We start from the raw sequence: 18,929 nt of genomic DNA on the forward strand, positions 1-18,929 counted from the left end.
AAGCATTGGAGTCAACATGGGCCAGCATCCCTGTGGAACGCTTCCGACACCTTGTAGAGTCCATGTCCTGACTAATGTAGGCTGTTCTGAGGGCAAAAAGGGGGATGGGGACGGGGACTCAATATTAGGAAGGTGTTCCTAATGTTTTGTATAGTCAGTGTATATCTGTCTTATCTCCCTCTGTTGTCATTGTGCTCTGCTCAGACCCACCTGTTTGTGAATAGATAATTGGTTGATTGATTGAAAACACGTAATCAATCATAATGTGGACTGTCACAGATCATATGGATGGTGATCACATAATGACTGACAATGGTGAATAGTCTTATTCAGCTATTATTATACAGTATAGATCTTACATAACCCCATGTACTGTACATAACCCTGGCCTTCTTGGCTAGCTCTGAAGGGATATATCTCATGTGGGAGAAGAATGAAGTTGCCCCAGGCACTGATCTAACATCAGTTTAGCATTTTCAACAGTTATATACTAGTTACAAGTTACAGTTAAATACTAGTTACAGTTAGTATATGTGGAGGGTTAGCTTATCCTAGATCTGTGCCCCTAAGGACAACTTTAAACCACAGGCTGTTAGGCCTATGTTGTAACAGTGTGTGTGTTGTCCCTGACAGAGAGAACATGGTTGTGTCTGTCTCTGTGTCTGTCTCTGTGTCTGTCTCTGTGTCTGTCTCTGTGTCTCTGTATCTGTCTCTGTGTCTCTGTGTCTGTCTCTGTGTCTCTGTGTCTGTCTCTGTGTCTCTGTCTCTGTCTCTGTGTCTCTGTCTCTGTGTCTCTGTCTCTGTGTCTCTGTCTCTGTGTCTCTGTCTCTGTGTCTCTGTCTCTGTGTCTCTGTCTGATGGCACAGGGTGCTTCACTCTTGTCTCCAACCAGGATGTAGACATCAGGAAGTAGACCAGGAACAGGAAGGAAGACACACTTCCTGTTTAAGGTATCCAACCTTTGAAAACTTGGAAACGTTATAGCCTATGATGTGATTGTCAAGGACATTTGTTTTACTCCCCCATAACAACGTCATGGCTTCTGTGAACCAGGTTTAACCACTTTCATTTTATCGGAGACTGAGCTGTTTTTCAACAGCAAATGACAAGTGGTGACTTAATGAATGGATTTAGTCTGCATGAGTAGCACGGTGTTGTGGGTATATATAGGCCTGTTTGGTAACAGGCAGTCCTGTGTGTTTCTGATGACTCTCCTTTGGGACACCGCCTGGAGTCACGCCTCGATGGCTTTGGCTGCTATAGCTGGCTGATTCATCTCCTTTGCTCTCCTTGTGTTTCTTAACTAAACTCACACACTCCTCAATGTTGACTTTTTATTAGCTCAGAATGGTGGAGAAAGGATAACAGTGGTTTACAGATAGGGCTGTGAGGGTCATGGAATTTTGGGTGATGGGCCAGCCAAATGACCGTGGTCACCATAATAACCATTTCATGATGGTCTTCATCCATAACCGTTGGTTACACAGTTATTCAGCCCTATTCACAGACCTCTGTCCCTCCCCATCTCTCTCTTCTCTCACTTCCTTTGTACTTCAAAGTATAAAGGGAACAGTGTTTCATGCAGGTCATTAATGTGCCAGGCCCAGGTTTCATAATGACTGTTTGTGTGTATCTGTCTGGGGGGGGGCTGTGTCTGTCTGGGGCGGGGGGCTGTGTCTGTCTGTCTGGGGCGGGGGGGCTGTGTCTGTCTGTCTGGGGCGGGGGGGGCTGTGTCTGTCTGTCTGGGGCGGGGGGGCTGTGTCTGTCTGGGGGGGCGGGGGGCTGTGTGTCTGTCTGGGGGGGGGGGGCTGTGTGTCTGTCTGGGGGGGGGGGGCTGTGTATCTGTCTGGGGGGGGGCTGTGTCTGTCTGGGGCGGGGGGCTGTGTCTGTCTGTCTGGGGCGGGGGGGCTGTGTCTGTCTGTCTGGGGCGGGGGGGCTGTGTCTGTCTGTCTGGGGCGGGGGGGCTGTGTCTGTCTGTCTGGGTGGGGGGCTGTGTCTGTCTGTCTGGGCGGGGGGCTGTGTCTGTCTGTCTGGGGCAGGGGGCTCTGTCTGTCTGGGGCGGGGGGCTGTGTCTGTCTGTCTGGGGCGGGGGGCTGTGTCTGTCTGTCTGGGGCGGGGGGGCTGTGTCTGTCTGTCGGGGCGGGGGGGCTGTGTCTGTCTGTCTGGGCGGGGGGCTGTCTGTCTGTCTGGGGCGGGGGGGCTGTGTCTGTCTGTCTGGGGCGGGGGGGCTGTGTCTGTCTGTCTGGGCGGGGGGCTGTGTCTCTGTCTGGGGGGGGGGGCTGTGTGTCTGTCTGGGGGGGCTGTGTCTGTCTGTCTGGGCGGGGGGCTGTGTCTGTCTGTCTGGGCGGGGGGCTGTGTCTGTCTGTGTGGGCGGGGGGCTGTGTCTGTCTGTGTGGGGCGGGGGGCTGTGTCTGTCTGTCTGGGGCGGGGGGCTGTGTCTGTCAGTCTGGGGCGGGGGGCTGTGTCTGTCTGTCTGGGGGGGGCTGTGTCTGTCTGTCTATCTGTCTGGGGGGGCTGTGTGTCTGTCTGTCTGTCTGGGGGGGGGGCTGTGTGTCTGTCTGTCTGGGGCGGGGGGCTGTGTCTGTCTGTCTGGGGCGGGGGGGCTGTGTCTGTCTGTCTGGGGCGGGGGGGCTGTGTCTGTCTGTCTGGGCGGGGGGCTGTGTGTCTGTCTGGGCGGGGGGCTGTGTCTGTCTGTCTGGGGGGGGGGCGGGGGTCGGTGTGTCTGTCTGGGCGGGGGGCTGTGTCTGTCTGTCTGGGGGGGGGCGGGGGGCTGTGTCTGTCTGTCTGGGGCGGGGGGGCTGTGTCTGTCTGTCTGGGGCGGGGGGGCTGTGTCTGTCTGTCTGGGGCGGGGGGGCTGTGTCTGTCTGTCTGGGCGGGGGGCTGTGTCTGTCTGTCTTGGGGGGGGCTGTGTGTCTGTCTGGGGGGGGCTGTGTCTGTCTGTCTGGGGGGGGCCTGTGTCTGTCTGTCTGGGGGGGCGGGGGGCTGTGTCTGTCTGTCTGGGGGGGCAGGGGGCTGTGTCTGTCTGTCTGGGGGGGGCGGGGGGCTGTGTCTGTCTGTCTGGGGGGTGGGGTGCTGTGTCTGCCTGTCTGGGGCGGGGGGCTGTGTCTGTCTGTCTGGGGGGGCGGGGGGCTGTGTCTGTCTGTCTGGGGGGGTGGGGTGCTGTGTCTGCCTGTCTGGGGCGGGGGGCTGTGTCTGTCTGTCTGGGGGGGCGGGGGGCTGTGTCTGTCTGTCTGGGGGGGGGGATTGGAGCACAGTGTCTTTGACATCAATATTCTGACACAATGTTTTTTTTGTTTTTTTAAACGCCTCCTTGTGTAAATGTTTTCTTCTTTTGCCTTTTGTCCAGTAGGGAGAGTTGTTAAGAGACACAAATACATTCTGTAACCCAGAACAGAAGTTCAGACTTTTTTTTAATGTTTAACGCCAGTGAGCTGTGTGTACGTCTGTGCAGTGGTTGTACTGTAAGTGACTAGACTGTAGCTAGTTTGTTATTGTCACGGCTTCCTGCCTTCCCCTCCTGAGCGGTAAGCAAAGCGCCCCCTAAGCAGAATCTCTGCCCGTTTCCATGAGTAAGCAGTAAACCCCTAGCCTCAGAGCCTGCTGCAGCACCGAAAAACAGGAGAGGGGGATCGAGAGGGACGTGACAGACATGGGTGAGGGGGGGAAGGAGATTCAGCCAAGGTATGGAGGGGAGGTAAGGGGTGAGATGAGAGAGGGTGACCAGGAAGTGTCTGCTGCTGAATGTGGGTCACTGAGGGAAATGTAGAGTAGTATGTTTTTCCTTCCTCTCATCTCTCCATCTCACAGCAGCTCTGTCTGCCCTCCATATGGCAAATGAACTAAGAACATTAATAAACCATGCCCAGTTCTATGACTGGAGAGGGAGGGAGAGGGAAGGGGAGCGGGAGAGGGAGGGAGAGAAAGGGGAGCCGGGGGAGGGAGAGGGAGGGAGGGAGGGAGAGGGAAGGGGAGCGGGGGGAGAGAGGGAGAGGGAAGGGGAGCGGGGGGAGAGAGGGAAGGGGGGAGGGAGAGGGAGGGGAGTGGGGGGAGGGAAGGGGAGCGGGGGGAGAGAGGGAGAGGGAAGGGGAGTGGGGGGAGAGAGGGAAGGGGAGCGGGGGGAGGGAGGGAGGGGGAGGGGGAGAGAGGGAAGGGGGGAGAGGGGGGGGGAGAGGGAGCGGGGGGAGGGAGAGGGAGGGAGAGGGAAGGGGAGTGGGGGGAGGGAGGCAGGGATGCATGCAGACAGACTGCTTGGAAGCTGTTGTTTAGACTCTATCTTGTAACAGAGAGCAATGTAATTGTCACTGCATGGCTGGGCTCTGAGATGTTGTTGAGAGGATGACGATGTAAAATGGAATGACAGTTTAGCGAAGGATACAATGTTTTGTAAGGGGTTGCCAATCATGAGTGCTGAGGTCTGTTTGTGACTAGGGAAGAGGAACGTGGAGTGGCATTTAACTTGATGTCTGAAAATATTTTTGTCTGGGAATGCCCCTATTCATTTGAGACGGAAACAAACACGTATGCTCACATGCACGCACACACAAACACACACAGCGCCACACACACACTCACAACGGGGCCGGATTAATGCAATGGCTGAAGCTTCTGGGCTTTATGCTGAATGGTTTATGCTGAATGTTTGTGTGTATGTGTGGCTGTATTGTGTGGCTGTATTGTGTGGCTGTATTGTGTGGCTGTATTGTGTGGCTGTATTGTGGGGCTGTATTGTGGGGCTGTATTGTGGGGCTGGTGTGCGCGCATGGCTGTATGCTTGTTCAAGGACTCTACAGAAGGACTCAAGGACTCTACAGAACTAATTAACCATGATTAAACCACCAACAACAGTGCACTTTATAAAGCACAAATAAAGGCACATTTACCATGGGGATACCCTGGAAATAGCTGTTCTATAATCTTATTGTGGGTGTGCTCAGTCATGGTGCAATGGATTCTAGTTATAGATACATCAGTGGTATGATAACATATCTAAAGGCCATCTTTGCTCACCTATATCCATCCTACTGTCCGCTCTTAGTAAGGGTGTGTTTGTGTTACAGTCTTTATTATCAAAGATCCTCATTCTGGACATATTAGTTCACATTTCTTAGATTATGTCTCAAAAGGCAGATGAACTGGTTCTGTTGTGGTCCTTTTACTCAGCCTGTGTTCTACTAGCCAGTTCCATATAACGGATGATGATGGCTGAGTCCGTAATGGCACCCTATTCTCTTTATAGTGCACTACTTTTGAACTAGTGAATAGGGTGCCATTTTGGAAGTTCCCGATGTTGGAAATACTGTTTACGGAATCCAATTGAGAGCAGATTCTAGGAATTACCATGACGATCATGATGACCATTCCTTGTTTCTCGTTGTCATTCTCGTTGACCATTCCTTGTTTCTCGTTGTCATCTTGTCTCTTACAGACAGTGCTATTATTCCTGGATGTTTTGGGGATTGGTACAATAATGCTTAGAATGAGACGATTCCCGTGGTCCAGTTATGGAAAATCAGGCAAACTACATTAGCAATTTTTTGGATGCTAATTTGATAATGTTATTATGGCAGAAGGGACTATAAAAAGGATGACTTTCCACATATCATATCACTATTGCCTATTTATCTCTGGTCACACAGAAATATGGGTCACACTTCAATAACCCAGATGATACAAAAACAGTATTTTAGTTTAAAATGCACACAGCGGTGTGTGTGATACTGGTCAGTTTCCGGACTTCGACCAAGGCCAACACCGCTCCAACTGTTTTTCCACTCTTTGCTAGCGTATGGGTTGTTTTTCCACTCTTTGCTAGCCTACGGGTTGTTTTTCCACTCTTTGCTAGCCTATGGGTTGTTTTTCCACTCTTTGCTAGCCTATGGGTAGTTTTTCCACTCTTTGCTAGCCTACGGGTTGTTTTTCCACTCTTTGCTAGCCTATGAGCTGTTTTTCCACTCTTTGCTAGCCTATGAGCTGTTTTTCCACTCTTTGCTAGCCTATGAGCTGTTTTTCCACTCTTTGCTAGCCTATGGGTTGTTTTCCACTCTTTGCTAGCCTATGGGCTGTTTTTCCACTCTTTGCTAGCCTATGGGTTGTTTTTCCACTCTTTGTTAGCTTACGGGTTGTTTTTCCACTCTTTGCTAGCTTACGGGTTGTTTTTCCACTCTTTGCTAGCCTATGAGCTGTTTTTCCACTCTTTGCTAGCCTATGGGTTGTTTTTCCACTCTTTGCTAGCCTATGGGTTGTTTTTCCACTCCTTGCTAGCCTATGGGTTGTTTTCCACTCTTTGCTAGCCTATGAGCTGTTTTTCCACTCTTTGCTAGCCTATGGGTTGTTTTCCACTCTTTGCTAGCCTATGGGCTGTTTTTCCACTCTTTGCTAGCCTATGGGTTGTTTTTCCACTCTTTGCTAGCTTACGGGTTGTTTTTCCACTCTTTGCTAGCCTATGGGTTGTTTTTCCACTCTTTGCTAGCCTATGGGTTGTTTTTCCACTCTTTGCTAGCTTACGGGTTGTTTTTCCACTCTTTGCTAGCCTATGGGTTGTTTTTCCACGCTTTGCTAGCTTACGGGTTGTTTTTCCACTCTTTGCTAGCTTACGGGTTCTTTTTCCAGTCTTTGCTAGCTTACGGGTTCTTTTTCCACTCTTTGCTAGCCTATGGGTTGTTTTTCCACTCTTTGCTAGCCTATGGGTTGTTTTCCACTCTTTGCTAGCCTATGGGCTGTTTTTCCACTCTTTGCTAGCCTATGGGTTGTTTTTCCACTCTTTGCTAGCTTACGGGTTGTTTTTCCACTCTTTGCTAGCCTATGGGTTGTTTTTCCACTCTTTGCTAGCCTATGAGCTGTTTTTCCACTCTTTGCTAGCCTATGGGTTGTTTTTCCACTCTTTGCTAGCCTATGGGCTGTTTTTCCACTCTTTGCTAGCCTATGGGCTGTTTTTCCACTCTTTGCTAGCCTATGGGTTGTTTTTCCACGCTTTGCTAGCTTACGGGTTGTTTTTCCACTCTTTGCTAGCTTACGGGTTGTTTTTCCACTCTTTGCTAGCGTACGGGTTCTTTTTCCACTCTTTGCTAGCCTATGGGTTGTTTTTCCAGTCTTTGCTAGCCTATGGGTTGTTTTTCCACTCTTTGCTAGCGTACGGGTTCTTTTTCCACTCTTTGCTAGCCTATGGGTTGTTTTTCCACTCTTTGCTAGCCTATGGGTTGTTTTTCCACTCTTTGCTAGCGTACGGGTTCTTTTTCCACTCTTTGCTAGCCTATGGGTTGTTTTTCCACTCTTTGCTAGCCTATGGGTTGTTTTTCCACTCTTTGCTAGCCTATGGGTTGTTTTTCCACTCTTTGCTAGCCTATGGGTTGTTTTCCACTCTTTGCTAGCCTATGGGTTGTTTTGATGTTGTTTCAGATCATGGTAATTAACTGTGTGGTTTCATGTTGTGTGCTGCAGGTGTTGGAGAGCTTTAAGATCATGGACTACAGTCTGCTTCTGGCCGTGCATGTCCTGGACCAAAGCCCGAAGGAGGGCGGCGAGCCGGGCCAGGCAGGGGGGGACGGCAAGCGGCCCGTGGCCCAGAGGGTCCTCTACTCCACAGCCATGGAGTCTATCCAGGGGGACGGCAAGGCTGCTGAGGCCCACACCACAGACGACACGTTAGTCAGCTCACCTCAGTCATACTGCCCATACACATTCAAAGACAACCACACGTACAGTACACAATCATATACACCGTAATAGTTTGATGACATTTACACATACACGTACACACACTCACATTCACATACACTGAAAAATACATGGCAAAACTCTTACAAACACTTACAATGATCAAAACCCTTAATGTGTCTCCTGACCTGACTACATTCTGTGACTGGACCTGTATTTACCGGGCTGTATTTCAGGATGGGTGGAATTCCTGCCAAGTCACACAAAGAAGAGAAGCTGCTTATTTTCCTGGGCATCATCGACATCCTGCAGTCCTACAGGTTTAACATGACTTCATAACATGCTATATTATATAGCATAATAACATACTATAATATTCTGTAACATGGAGGGTTCGTCGCTACGCCCACAGACTAGTTAGCAGTACATATTCAGATTCATTGGATATCAAGCAGCCACTCTCCTGGGTCCTTAAAGCATCCTTTTCTATCCAACTCTGTTAATAAGGGTTCTGTAGCAATCAGTCTTTCCTATTCACTCTGGTGAAGCATTGATTTTCTGTCCCAATGCAGGGAGTAAGGGAGAGAGAAGAGGTAGTGAGAAAGAGAGAAGCTCCTCAGTGTGACAAGCCTCGAGGGCCAGAGAGACAGAAGTGTCCCTAAAGCTTGTTCCCTTGTCCATATCTCAGCATCTCTAAGCTGACCTCAGGACCTGTCTGTCAGTGTCTTGGCTGGGGAGTTACATAATGATATCATTCCCCATATATCTTTTCATATTAATCCTCTTCCCTTGCCAACTGTTTGCTTGCCTCAGTCCATCAATTGCAGTGTGAAATGTAACTAGAATGGGAGCATATTCTGTAAGGTTAAATGTAATATTACTGTGGTTACTGTTCTGTCTTTGTTCTCAACGGGTAGCATCTCAGGTTTTGGGTGATGGGGCTTGGTGAGGGGTTGGGTTTGTGACAAGACTTCTTGTTTCCCCCTCAGATTCATTAAGAAGTTGGAACACTCATGGAAAGCCCTGGTCTACGACGGCGTAAGTTGATATGCTGCCTGATGCGTGTGTCCTTCTGAACACACATCGTTCATAGGTTCCATTCGTATTGATCTCAAATAGCCCTCTCTGATAAAAGCCTGTATTGTCTTCTGTTCTGTCCTCAGGACTCTGTCTCGGTGCACCGGCCTGGTTTCTATGCCAACCGATTCCTCAAGTTCATGAGCACTTCGGTGTTCCGGAAGACTCAGAGTAAGTCTGCTGGCTTCTGTTCCTCAGTCCCCTATGACAGGGCTACATTAATATTAGGACTTAAGCTGTCACACATGCCAGGCACTGGGATTGGAAATCAAGTTTAATGGTAAAAGGGGTATGAGGGCTAAGACTGAGACTACAATAACACTATGTCGGTGTGTCACATACAGTTTAGTCAACTTTAAACCATTGGAAATGTTTGTACAGATTGATTTGTTAGTCACCTGCTGTGTTGAAGGCAACAACACAGCTGTGTTGATGTAAGGTATACATTTCTCCTGTGAGAGGACGTGATTGTGTTTTACCAGTTTGTTATGTGGATGATCCAGTGACACATACACTGTTGTCAGTCAATTAAATAGGTCAGGTTTCAAACCCTCCCCCAGCTCCTCTCGCTGTGCTTTCAGCTTACGCTGACATACTGTTATAGATTCTTGACGAAAGCGACTTACGGTAATGCGTCCATGCATACATTTATGTAGTTGCATATTTTAGTAGTTCTGTTCTGCCTTTTAGTTCTTTCCCCAGAAATATCTTGTTATCAGAGAGGTGTTTAGTTTCTCCCTATTAACAGGAGTCTATGGTTGTCCTCTGTGGGGGTCATTTAGGAACCCACCCCAGTGGCTGAAGCCTCTCTCACTTCAGGGCTTTGACTTGTGGAATGTTTCATGTTAAGATGAAATAAAGCAGTGTGCAATGCTGATTTAATGGAGATGGTTTCTGCGATGGTTTGGGATTTAGATGCTTGGTATTATTATGGCAATGCTTCTGCACAGTTAGATACAATGGGGAGGGATTTCATGCTCTGCTTGGGAGTCAGAATGGAATGTTGGGACAGTTGCATAATGATCATTATACATTAACAGTTTGATCATTTTACTGCTAATTTGGGACAGACACTTCAAGCTTGATTATGCACGACAATGGTTGCAATCAGGGTAATCTGTTCTCTCCATCTTTCTTTCTTGCTCTACCCTCTCTCTCTTGCTCTACCCCTTCACTCTCATTCCTACCCCCCCACTCACTCTCTCCCCAACCCCCTCTTTCCTCTTGCTCCCTCTCTCTCTCCTTATCTTCCTCTCTCCCTTCCCTCCGCTCTCCTTTTCTCTTCCCCCACCACTCGTTTCTGTCTCCCTCTCTCTTTCACCTCTCTCCCCATCCCACTCCCCTCTCCCTCTCTTTCTCTCTCTGTCTCTCTGCAGCCATTCGCTTCTCCCCCTCTAAGAGGACTCGTACATCCATCCCTGCTCTGAAGTCGTCCTCTCAGGAGATCCTGTCTTCTCAGAAGGAAGAGAAGGAGGAGGAGAGGAGGCAGAGGCTGGGAGGAGCACGCAGTCTGGCCAGTCTAGACGGACAAGGTAGACAGCACACTATCATCCACACATTCATGTGTTGTAAAAAAAAAGGCCCAGAGAGAAATCACTTACACTTCCCAGATCTGTCATGTAGACCATACCTCTTGTTATGTCTGGATCGATGGGCCTTCGAAAACCACTTGGTCCCCATCAGCTAGTCCTTCAGTAGTGCCATAGTGTTTCCACCTCCAGCCCCCAATGGAATGTTGCCTCACCGGAAAGAAAACACAGTCTATATTCTGTTATTAACAGCCAGTCCTCCTAACTCATCTCTCACTCTGTCTCTCTCTGTGTGTCTCTGTCTCTCTCTGTGTGTCTCTGTCTCTCTCTCGCTGTCTCTCTCTCTCTCTCTCTCTCTCTCTCTCTCTCTCTCTCTCTCTGTCTCTGTCTCTCTCTGTGTCTCTGTCTCTCTCTCGCTGTCTCTCTCTCTCTCTCTCTCTCTCTCTCTCTCTCTCTCTCTCTGTCTCTGTCTCTGTCTCTGTCTCTCTCTCTCTCTCTCTCTCTCTCTCTCTCTCTCTCTCTCTCTCTCTCTGTCTCTGTCTCTCTCTGTCTCTCTCTCTCTGTCTGTGTGAGAGAGAGAGTGAGTGATTGAGTTAGCGTTATTCATGTAAACTCTCTCTGTCTCTTGAGGAGTCATTATCAGGCCCTGACTCCTGTGGCTGGCTGGATTAGAATCCAGGCCCTGACTCCAGTGGCTGGCTGGATTAGAATCAGGCCCTGACTCCAGTGGCTGGCTGGATTAGAATCAGGCCCTGACTCCAGTGGCTGGCTGGATTAGAATCAGGCCCCTTTCCACAATAGTAACTCAGCGTCATGACTCTTCCTCTACGGTAGCACCACTGTTCGCCAAACTGTTGACCAAACTGTTGGCCAATATTACAGGAAGAGATGAGGGTGCAGACTTCTGAGTAAGAGAGAGAAGTCTTGTTTCATATTGCAACATAGCTTCTTTAGTTTATATGAAATCTTATTTTAACTAAACAACACCTTTGTGCATGTTCTATGTCCTACCTTCACATAACATACCATAAAGACATTTATATATTTTACATGTACAGTTTCATTTTCAATAGCTTACTCTACAAATTCTAGTTAACCAATTCCACGCATACCTTCGTCTGGTTAGAAAACCCTATTTTGAGGGATAAAAGGTTCTTGTAGGGACAATTGCATAATAATTGTATGTACAATACATAGTTGTTTTATTATTTCATCTAATTAGACTAAATCAAACCCATGTTCTGTCCTGTAGCTTGGACATCCAGTCTGTACTGTAGGTCTTCAGATCATGTGTTAAATGACTAGTACAGCACAACCACCCTGTCACATCTGCATACTCTTTGGGGTTTAGGCCCAGGTTGCTGTTACACAAATACAGTAAATAATACATTGACTGACTGAAGGCATTATCAGTGAGGTCATGGCTTTGTGTGTATCTCTGTGAGGCCATGGCTTTGTGTGTATCTCTCAGTGAGGCCATGGCTTTGTGTGTATCTCTCAGTAAAACCATGGCTTTGTGTGTATCTCTCAGTGAGGTCATGGCTTTGTGTGTATCTCTCAGTAAGGCCATGGCTTTGTGTGTATCTCTCAGTAAAACCATGGCTTTGTGTGTATCTCTCAGTAAAACCATGGCTTTGTGTGTATCTCTCAGTAAAACCATGGCTTTGTGTGTATCTCTCAGTAAGGCCATGGCTTTGTGTGTATCTCTCAGTAAGGCCATGGCTTTGTGTGTATCTCTCAGTAAGGCCATGGCTTTGTGTGTATCTCTCAGTGAGGTCATGGCTTTGTGTGTATCTCTCAGTAAGGCCATGGCTTTGTGTGTATCTCTCAGTAAAACCATGGCTTTGTGTGTATCTCTCAGTGAGGTCATGGCTTTGTGTGTATCTCTCAGTGAGGCCATGGCTTTGTGTGTATCTCTCAGTAAGGCCATGGCTTTGTGTGTATCTCTCAGTAAAACCATGGCTTTGTGTGTATCTCTCAGTAAAACCATGGCTTTGTGTGTATCTCTCAGTGAGGCCATGGCTTTGTGTGTATCTCTCAGTGAGGCCATGGCTTTGTGTGTATCTCTCAGTGAGGCCATGGCTTTGTGTGTATCTCTCAATAAAACCATGGCTTTGTGTGTATCTCTCAGTAAAACCATGGCTTTGTGTGTATCTCTCAGTAAGGCCATGGCTTTGTGTGTATCTCTCAGTAAAACCATGGCTTTGTGTGTATCTCTCAGTAAAACCATGGCTTTGTGTGTATCTCTCAGTAAGGCCATGGCTTTGTGTGTATCTCTCAGTAAAACCATGGCTTTGTGTGTATCTCTCAGTAAAACCATGGCTTTGTGTGTATCTCTCAGTGAGGCCATGGCTTTGTGTGTATCTCTCAGTAAAACCATGGCTTTGTGTGTATCTCTCAGTGAGGCCATGGCTTTGTGTGTATCTCTCAGTGAGGCCATGGCTTTGTGTGTATCTCTCAGTGAGGTCATGGCTTTGTGTGTATCTCTGTGAGGCCATGGCTTTGTGTGTATCTCTCAGTGAGGCCATGGCTTTGTGTGTATCTCAGTGAGGTCATGGCTTTGTGTGTATCTCTGTGAGGCCATGGCTTTGTGTGTATCTCTGTGAGGCCATGGCTTTGTGTGTATCTCAGTGAGGTCATGGCTTTGTGTGTATCTCAGTGAGGTCATGGCTTTGTGTGTATCTCTGTGAGGCCATGGCTTTGTGTGTATCTCTGTGAGGCCATGGCTTTGTGTGTATCTCTGTGAGGCCATGGCTTTGTGTGTATCTCTGTGAGGCCATGGCTTTGTGTGTATCTCTGTGAGCTCATGGTTTTTCTGTGTGTTTGTGTGTTTCTCCCAGTGTTTGGCTCCTACCTGCGTCCTGACCTAGTCCCTGACACCCCGTCTTCCTACGAGGGCTCCTCCATGGGAACCATCTCCTCCTCCTCCCTCTACCTGGAGACCCAGTCTGAAGACAGGTACCGCTCTCCCTTCCATGTCTCCCTTCCTTCCCTCTACCTGGAGACCCAGTCTGAAGACAGGTACCGCTCTCCCCTCCATGTCTCCCTTCCTTCCCTCTACCTGGAGACCCAGTCTGAAGACAGGTACCGCTCTCCCCTCCATGTCTCCCTTCCTTCCCTCTACCTGGAGACCCAGTCTGAAGACAGGTACCGCTCTCCCTTCCATGTCTCCCTTCCTTCCCTCTACCTGGAGACCCAGTCTGAAGACAGGTACCGCTCTCCCTTCCATGTCTCCCTTCCGTCCCTCTACCTGGAGACCCAGTCTGAAGACAGGTACCGCTCTCCCCTCCATGTCTCCCTTCCTTCCCTCTACCTGGAGACCCAGTCTGAAGACAGGTACCGCTCTCCCCTCCATGTCTCCCTTCCTTCCCTCTACCTGGAGACCCAGTCTGAAGACAGGTACCGCTCTCCCCTCCATGTCTCCCTTCCGTCCCTCTACCTGGAGACCCAGTCTGAAGACAGGTACCGCTCTCCCCTCCATGTCTCCCTTCCTTCCCTCTACCTGGAGACCCAGTCTGAAGACAGGTACCGCTCTCCCCTCCATGTCTCCCTTCCTTCCCTCTACCTGGAGACCCAGTCTGAAGACAGGTACCGCTCTCCCCTCCATGTCTCCCTTCCTTCCCTCTACCTGGAGACCCAGTCTGAAGACAGGTACCGCTCTCCCCTCCATGTCTCCCTTCCTTCCCTCTACCTGGAGACTCTCTGTTCCCTCTATACCTTCCTTCCTTCTACCTGGAGACTCTCTGTTCCCTCTATACCTTCCTTCCTTCTACCTGGAGACTCTCTGTTCCCTCTATACCTTCCTTCCCTCTACCTGGAGACTCTCTGTTCCCTCTATACCTTCCATCCCTCTACCTGGAGACTCTCTGTTCCCTCTATAACTTCCATCCCTCTACCTGGAGACTCTCTGTTCCCTCTATACCTTCCTTCCCTCTACCTGGAGACTCTCTGTTCCCTCTATAACTTCCTTCCCTCTACCTGGAGACCTCTGTTCCCTCTATACCTTCCTTCCCTCTACCTGGAGACTCTCTGTTCCCTCTATACCTTCCTTCCCTCTACCTGGAGACTCTCTGTTCCCTCTATACCTTCCTTCCCTCTACCTGGAGACTCTCTGTTCCCTCTATAACTTCCTTCCCTCTACCTGGAGACTCTCTGTTCCCTCTATCCCCTCCATCCCTCTACCTGGAGACTCTCTGTTCCCTCTATCCCTCTACCTGGAGACTCTCTGTTCCCTCTATACCTTCCTTCCCTCTACCTGGAGACTCTCTGTTCCCTCTATACCTTCCTTCCCTCTACCTGGAGACTCTCTGTTCCCTCTATACCTTCCTTCCCTCTACCTGGAGACTCTCTGTTCCCTCTATACCTTCCTTCCTTCTACCTGGAGACTCTCTGTTCCCTCTATAACTTCCTTCCCTCTACCTGGAGACTCTCTGTTCCCTCTATACCTTCCTTCCCTCTACCTGGAGACTCTCTGTTCCCTCTATAACTTCCTTCCCTCTACCTGGAGACTCTCTGTTCCCTCTATCCCTCTACCTGGAGACTCTCTGTTCCCTCTATACCTTCCTTCCCTCTACCTGGAGACCCTCTGTTCCCTCTATACCTTCCTTCCCTCTACCTGGAGACTCTCTGTTCCCTCCATCCCTCTACCTGGAGACTCTGTTCCCTCTACCTGGAGACTCTCTGTTCCCTCTATACCTTCCTTCCTTCTACCTGGAGACTCTCTGTTCCCTCTATAACTTCCTTCCCTCTACCTGGAGACTCTCTGTTCCCTCTATACCTTCCTTCCCTCTACCTGGAGACTCTCTGTTCCCTCTATAACTTCCTTCCCTCTACCTGGAGACTCTCTGTTCCCTCTATCCCTCTACCTGGAGACTCTCTGTTCCCTCTATACCTTCCTTCCCTCTACCTGGAGACCCTCTGTTCCCTCTATACCTTCCTTCCCTCTACCTGGAGACTCTCTGTTCCCTCCATCCCTCTACCTGGAGACTCTCTGTTCCCTCCATCCCTCTACCTGGAGACTCTCTGTTCCCTCCATCCCTCTACCTGGAGACTCTGTTCCCTCTACCTGGAGACTCTCGGTTTTTCCTCTATACCTTCCTTCCCTCTACCTGGAGACTCTGTTCCCTCTATACCTTCCTTCCTTCTACCTGGAGACTCTCAGTTCCCTCTATACCTTCCTTCCTTCTACCTGGAGACTCTCTGTTCCCTCTATACCTTCCTTCCCTCTACCTGGAGACTCTCTGTTCCCTCTATACCTTCCATCCCTCTACCTGGAGACTCTCTGTTCCCTCTATACCTTCCTTCCCTCTACCTGGAGACTCTCTGTTCCCTCTATAACTTCCTTCCCTCTACCTGGAGACTCTCTGTTCCCTCTATCCCTCTACCTGGAGACTCTCTGTTCCCTCTATCCCTCTACCTGGAGACTCTCTGTTCCCTCTATACCTTCCTTCCCTCTACCTGGAGACCCTCTGTTCCCTCTATACCTTCCTTCCTTCTACCTGGAGACTCTCTGTTCCCTCTATACCTTCCTTCCCTCTACCTGGAGACTCTCTGTTCCCTCTATACCTTCCATCCCTCTACCTGGAGACTCTCTGTTCCCTCTATACCTTCCTTCCCTCTACCTGGAGACTCTCTGTTCCCTCTATAACTTCCTTCCCTCTACCTGGAGACTCTCTGTTCCCTCTATCCCTCTACCTGGAGACTCTCTGTTCCCTCTATCCCTCTACCTGGAGACTCTCTGTTCCCTCTATACCTTCCTTCCCTCTACCTGGAGACCCTCTGTTCCCTCTATACCTTCCTTCCCTCTACCTGGAGACTCTCTGTTCCCTCTATACCTTCCTTCCCTCTACCTGGAGACTCTCTGTTCCCTCTATACCTTCCTTCCCTCTACCTGGAGACTCTGTTCCCTCTATACCTTCCTTCCCTCTACCTGGAGACTCTATCCCCTCCATCCCTCTACCTGGAGACTCTCTGTTCCCTCTACACCTTCCTTCCCTCTACCTGGAGACCCTCTGTTCCCTCTATACCTTCCTTCCCTCTACCTGGAGACTCTGTTCCCTCCATCGCTCTACCTGGAGACTCTCTGTTCCCTCCATCCCTCTACCTGGAGACTCTCTGTTCCCTCCATCCCTCTACCTGGAGACTCTGTTCCCTCTATCCCTCTACCTGGAGACTCTCTGTTCCCTCTATCCCCCTACCTGGAGACTCTGTTCCCTCCATCCCTCTACCTGGAGACTCTGTTCCCTCCATCCCTCTACCTGGAGACTCTCTGTTCCCTCTATCCCTCTACCTGGAGACTCTCTGTTCCCTCTATCCCTCTACCTGGAGACTCTCTGTTCCCTCTATCCCTCTACCTGGAGACTCTCTGTTCCCGCTATCCCTCTACCTGGAGACTCTGTTCCCTCTATCCCTCTACCTGAGGACTCTCTGTTCCCTCTATCCCTCTACCTGGAGACTCTGTTCCCTCTATCCCTCTACCTGAGGACTCTCTGTTCCCTCTATCCCTCTACCTGGAGACTCTGTTCCCTCTATCCCTCTACCTGGAGACTCTCTGTTCCCTCTATCCCCCTACCTGAGGACTCTCTGTTCCCTCTATCCCTCTACCTGGAGACTCTCTGTTCCCTCTATCCCCCTACCTGGAGACTCTCTGTTCCCTCTATCCCCCTACCTGGAGACTCTCTGTTCCCTCTATCCCCCTACCTGGAGACTCTCTGTTCCCTCTATCCCTCTACCTGGAGACTCTCTGTTCCCTCTATCCCCCTACCTGGAGACTCTCTGTTCCCTCTATCCCTCTACCTGGAGACTCTCTGTTCCCTCTATCCCCCTACCTGGAGACTCTCTGTTCCCTCTATCCCCCTACCTGGAGACTCTCTGTTCCCTCTATCCCTCTACCTGGAGACTCTCTGTTCCCTCTATCCCCCTACCTGGAGACTCTCTGTTCCCTCTATCCCTCTACCTGGAGACTCTGTTCCCTCTATCCCCCTACCTGGAGACTCTCTGTTCCCTCTATCCCCCTACCTGGAGACTCTCTGTTCCCTCTATCCCCCTACCTGGAGACTCTCTGTTCCCTCTATCCCTCTACCTGGAGACTCTGTTCCCTCTATCCCTCTACCTGGAGACTCTCTGTTCCCTCTATCCCCCTACCTGGAGACTCTCTGTTCCCTCTATCCCCCTACCTGGAGACTCTCTGTTCCCTCTATCCCTCTACCTGGAGACTCTGTTCCCTCTATCCCTCTACCTGGAGACTCTCTGTTCCCTCTATCCCTCTACCTGGAGACTCTGTTCCCTCTATCCCCCTACCTGGAGACTCTCTGTTCCCTCTATCCCCCTACCTGGAGACTCTGTTCCCTCTATCCCTCTACCTGGAGACTCTGTTCCCTCTGTCCCCCTACCTGAGGACTCTCTGTTCCCTCTATCCCTCTACCTGGAGACTCTCTGTTCCTTCTATCCCCCTACCTGGAGACTCTCTGTTCCCTCTATCCCCCTACCTGGAGCCTCTCTGTTCCCTCTATCCCCCTACCTGAGGACTCTCTGTTCCCTCCATCCCTCTACCTGGAGACTCTGTTCCCTCCATCGCTCTACCTGGAGACTCTCTGTTCCCTCCATCCCTCTACCTGGAGACTCTCTGTTCCCTCCATCCCTCTACCTGGAGACTCTGTTCCCTCTATCCCTCTACCTGGAGACTCTCTGTTCCCTCTATCCCCCTACCTGGAGACTCTGTTCCCTCCATCCCTCTACCTGGAGACTCTGTTCCCTCCATCCCTCTACCTGGAGACTCTCTGTTCCCTCTATCCCTCTACCTGGAGACTCTCTGTTCCCTCTATCCCCCTACCTGAGGACTCTGTTCCCTCTATCCCTCTACCTGGAGACTCTGTTCCCTCTATCCCCCTACCTGGAGACTCTCTGTTCCCTCTATCCCTCTACCTGGAGACTCTCTGTTCCCTCTATCCCTCTACCTGGAGACTCTGTTCCCTCTATCCCTCTACCTGAGGACTCTCTGTTCCCTCTATCCCTCTACCTGAGGACTCTGTTCCCTCTATCCCCCTACCTGAGGACTCTCTGTTCCCTCTATCCCCCTACCTGAGGACTCTGTTCCCTCTATCCCTCTACCTGAGGACTCTCTGTTCCCTCTATCCCTCTACCTGAGGACTCTGTTCCCTCTATCCCTCTACCTGAGGACTCTCTGTTCCCTCTATCCCTCTACCTGAGGACTCTGTTCCCTCTATCCCCCTACCTGAGGACTCTGTTCCCTCCATCCCTCTACCTGAGGACTCTCTGTTCCCTCTATCCCCCTACCTGAGGACTCTGTTCCCTCTATCCCTCTACCTGAGGACTCTGTTCCCTCTATCCCCCTACCTGAGGACTCTGTTCCCTCCATCCCCCTACCTGAGGACTCTGTTCCCTCTATCCCTCTACCTGAGGACTCTCTGTTCCCTCTATCCCTCTACCTGAGGACTCTGTTCCCTCTATCCCCCTACCTGAGGACTCTGTTCCCTCTATCCCTCTACCTGGAGGACTCTCTGTTCCCTCCATCCCCCTACCTGAGGACTCTCTGTTCCCTCTATCCCCCTACCTGAGGACTCTGTTCCCTCTATCCCCCTACCTGAGGACTCTGTTCCCTCTATCCCCCTACCTGAGGACTCTCTGTTCCCTCCATCCCTCTACCTGAGG

General features: G+C 50.3%; 1 protein-coding gene across 7 annotated transcripts in view; it reads left to right on the top strand.

Moving 5' to 3' along the window:
• Nucleotides 1–18,929, top strand: part of LOC106580411 (phosphatidylinositol 4-phosphate 5-kinase type-1 beta) — an 82,803-nt gene that overhangs the window by 56,963 nt on the left and 6,911 nt on the right. For all 7 annotated transcript variants that reach the window (XM_082966350.1, XM_082966349.1, XM_045703208.2 and 4 more), the window contains 6 exons: nucleotides 7,438–7,640; nucleotides 7,890–7,973; nucleotides 8,643–8,691; nucleotides 8,817–8,901; nucleotides 10,107–10,262; nucleotides 13,100–13,217. In XM_082966350.1, the coding sequence (XP_082822476.1) occupies nucleotides 7,438–7,640; nucleotides 7,890–7,973; nucleotides 8,643–8,691; nucleotides 8,817–8,901; nucleotides 10,107–10,262; nucleotides 13,100–13,217 (695 nt within the window). The remainder of the gene's footprint in view (nucleotides 1–7,437; nucleotides 7,641–7,889; nucleotides 7,974–8,642; nucleotides 8,692–8,816; nucleotides 8,902–10,106; nucleotides 10,263–13,099; nucleotides 13,218–18,929) is intronic.

This window comes from Salmo salar, chromosome 20 (genome assembly GCF_965601325.2).
Source record: "Salmo salar chromosome 20, fSalSal1, whole genome shotgun sequence".
Taxonomy (NCBI): Eukaryota; Metazoa; Chordata; class Actinopteri; order Salmoniformes; family Salmonidae; genus Salmo; species Salmo salar.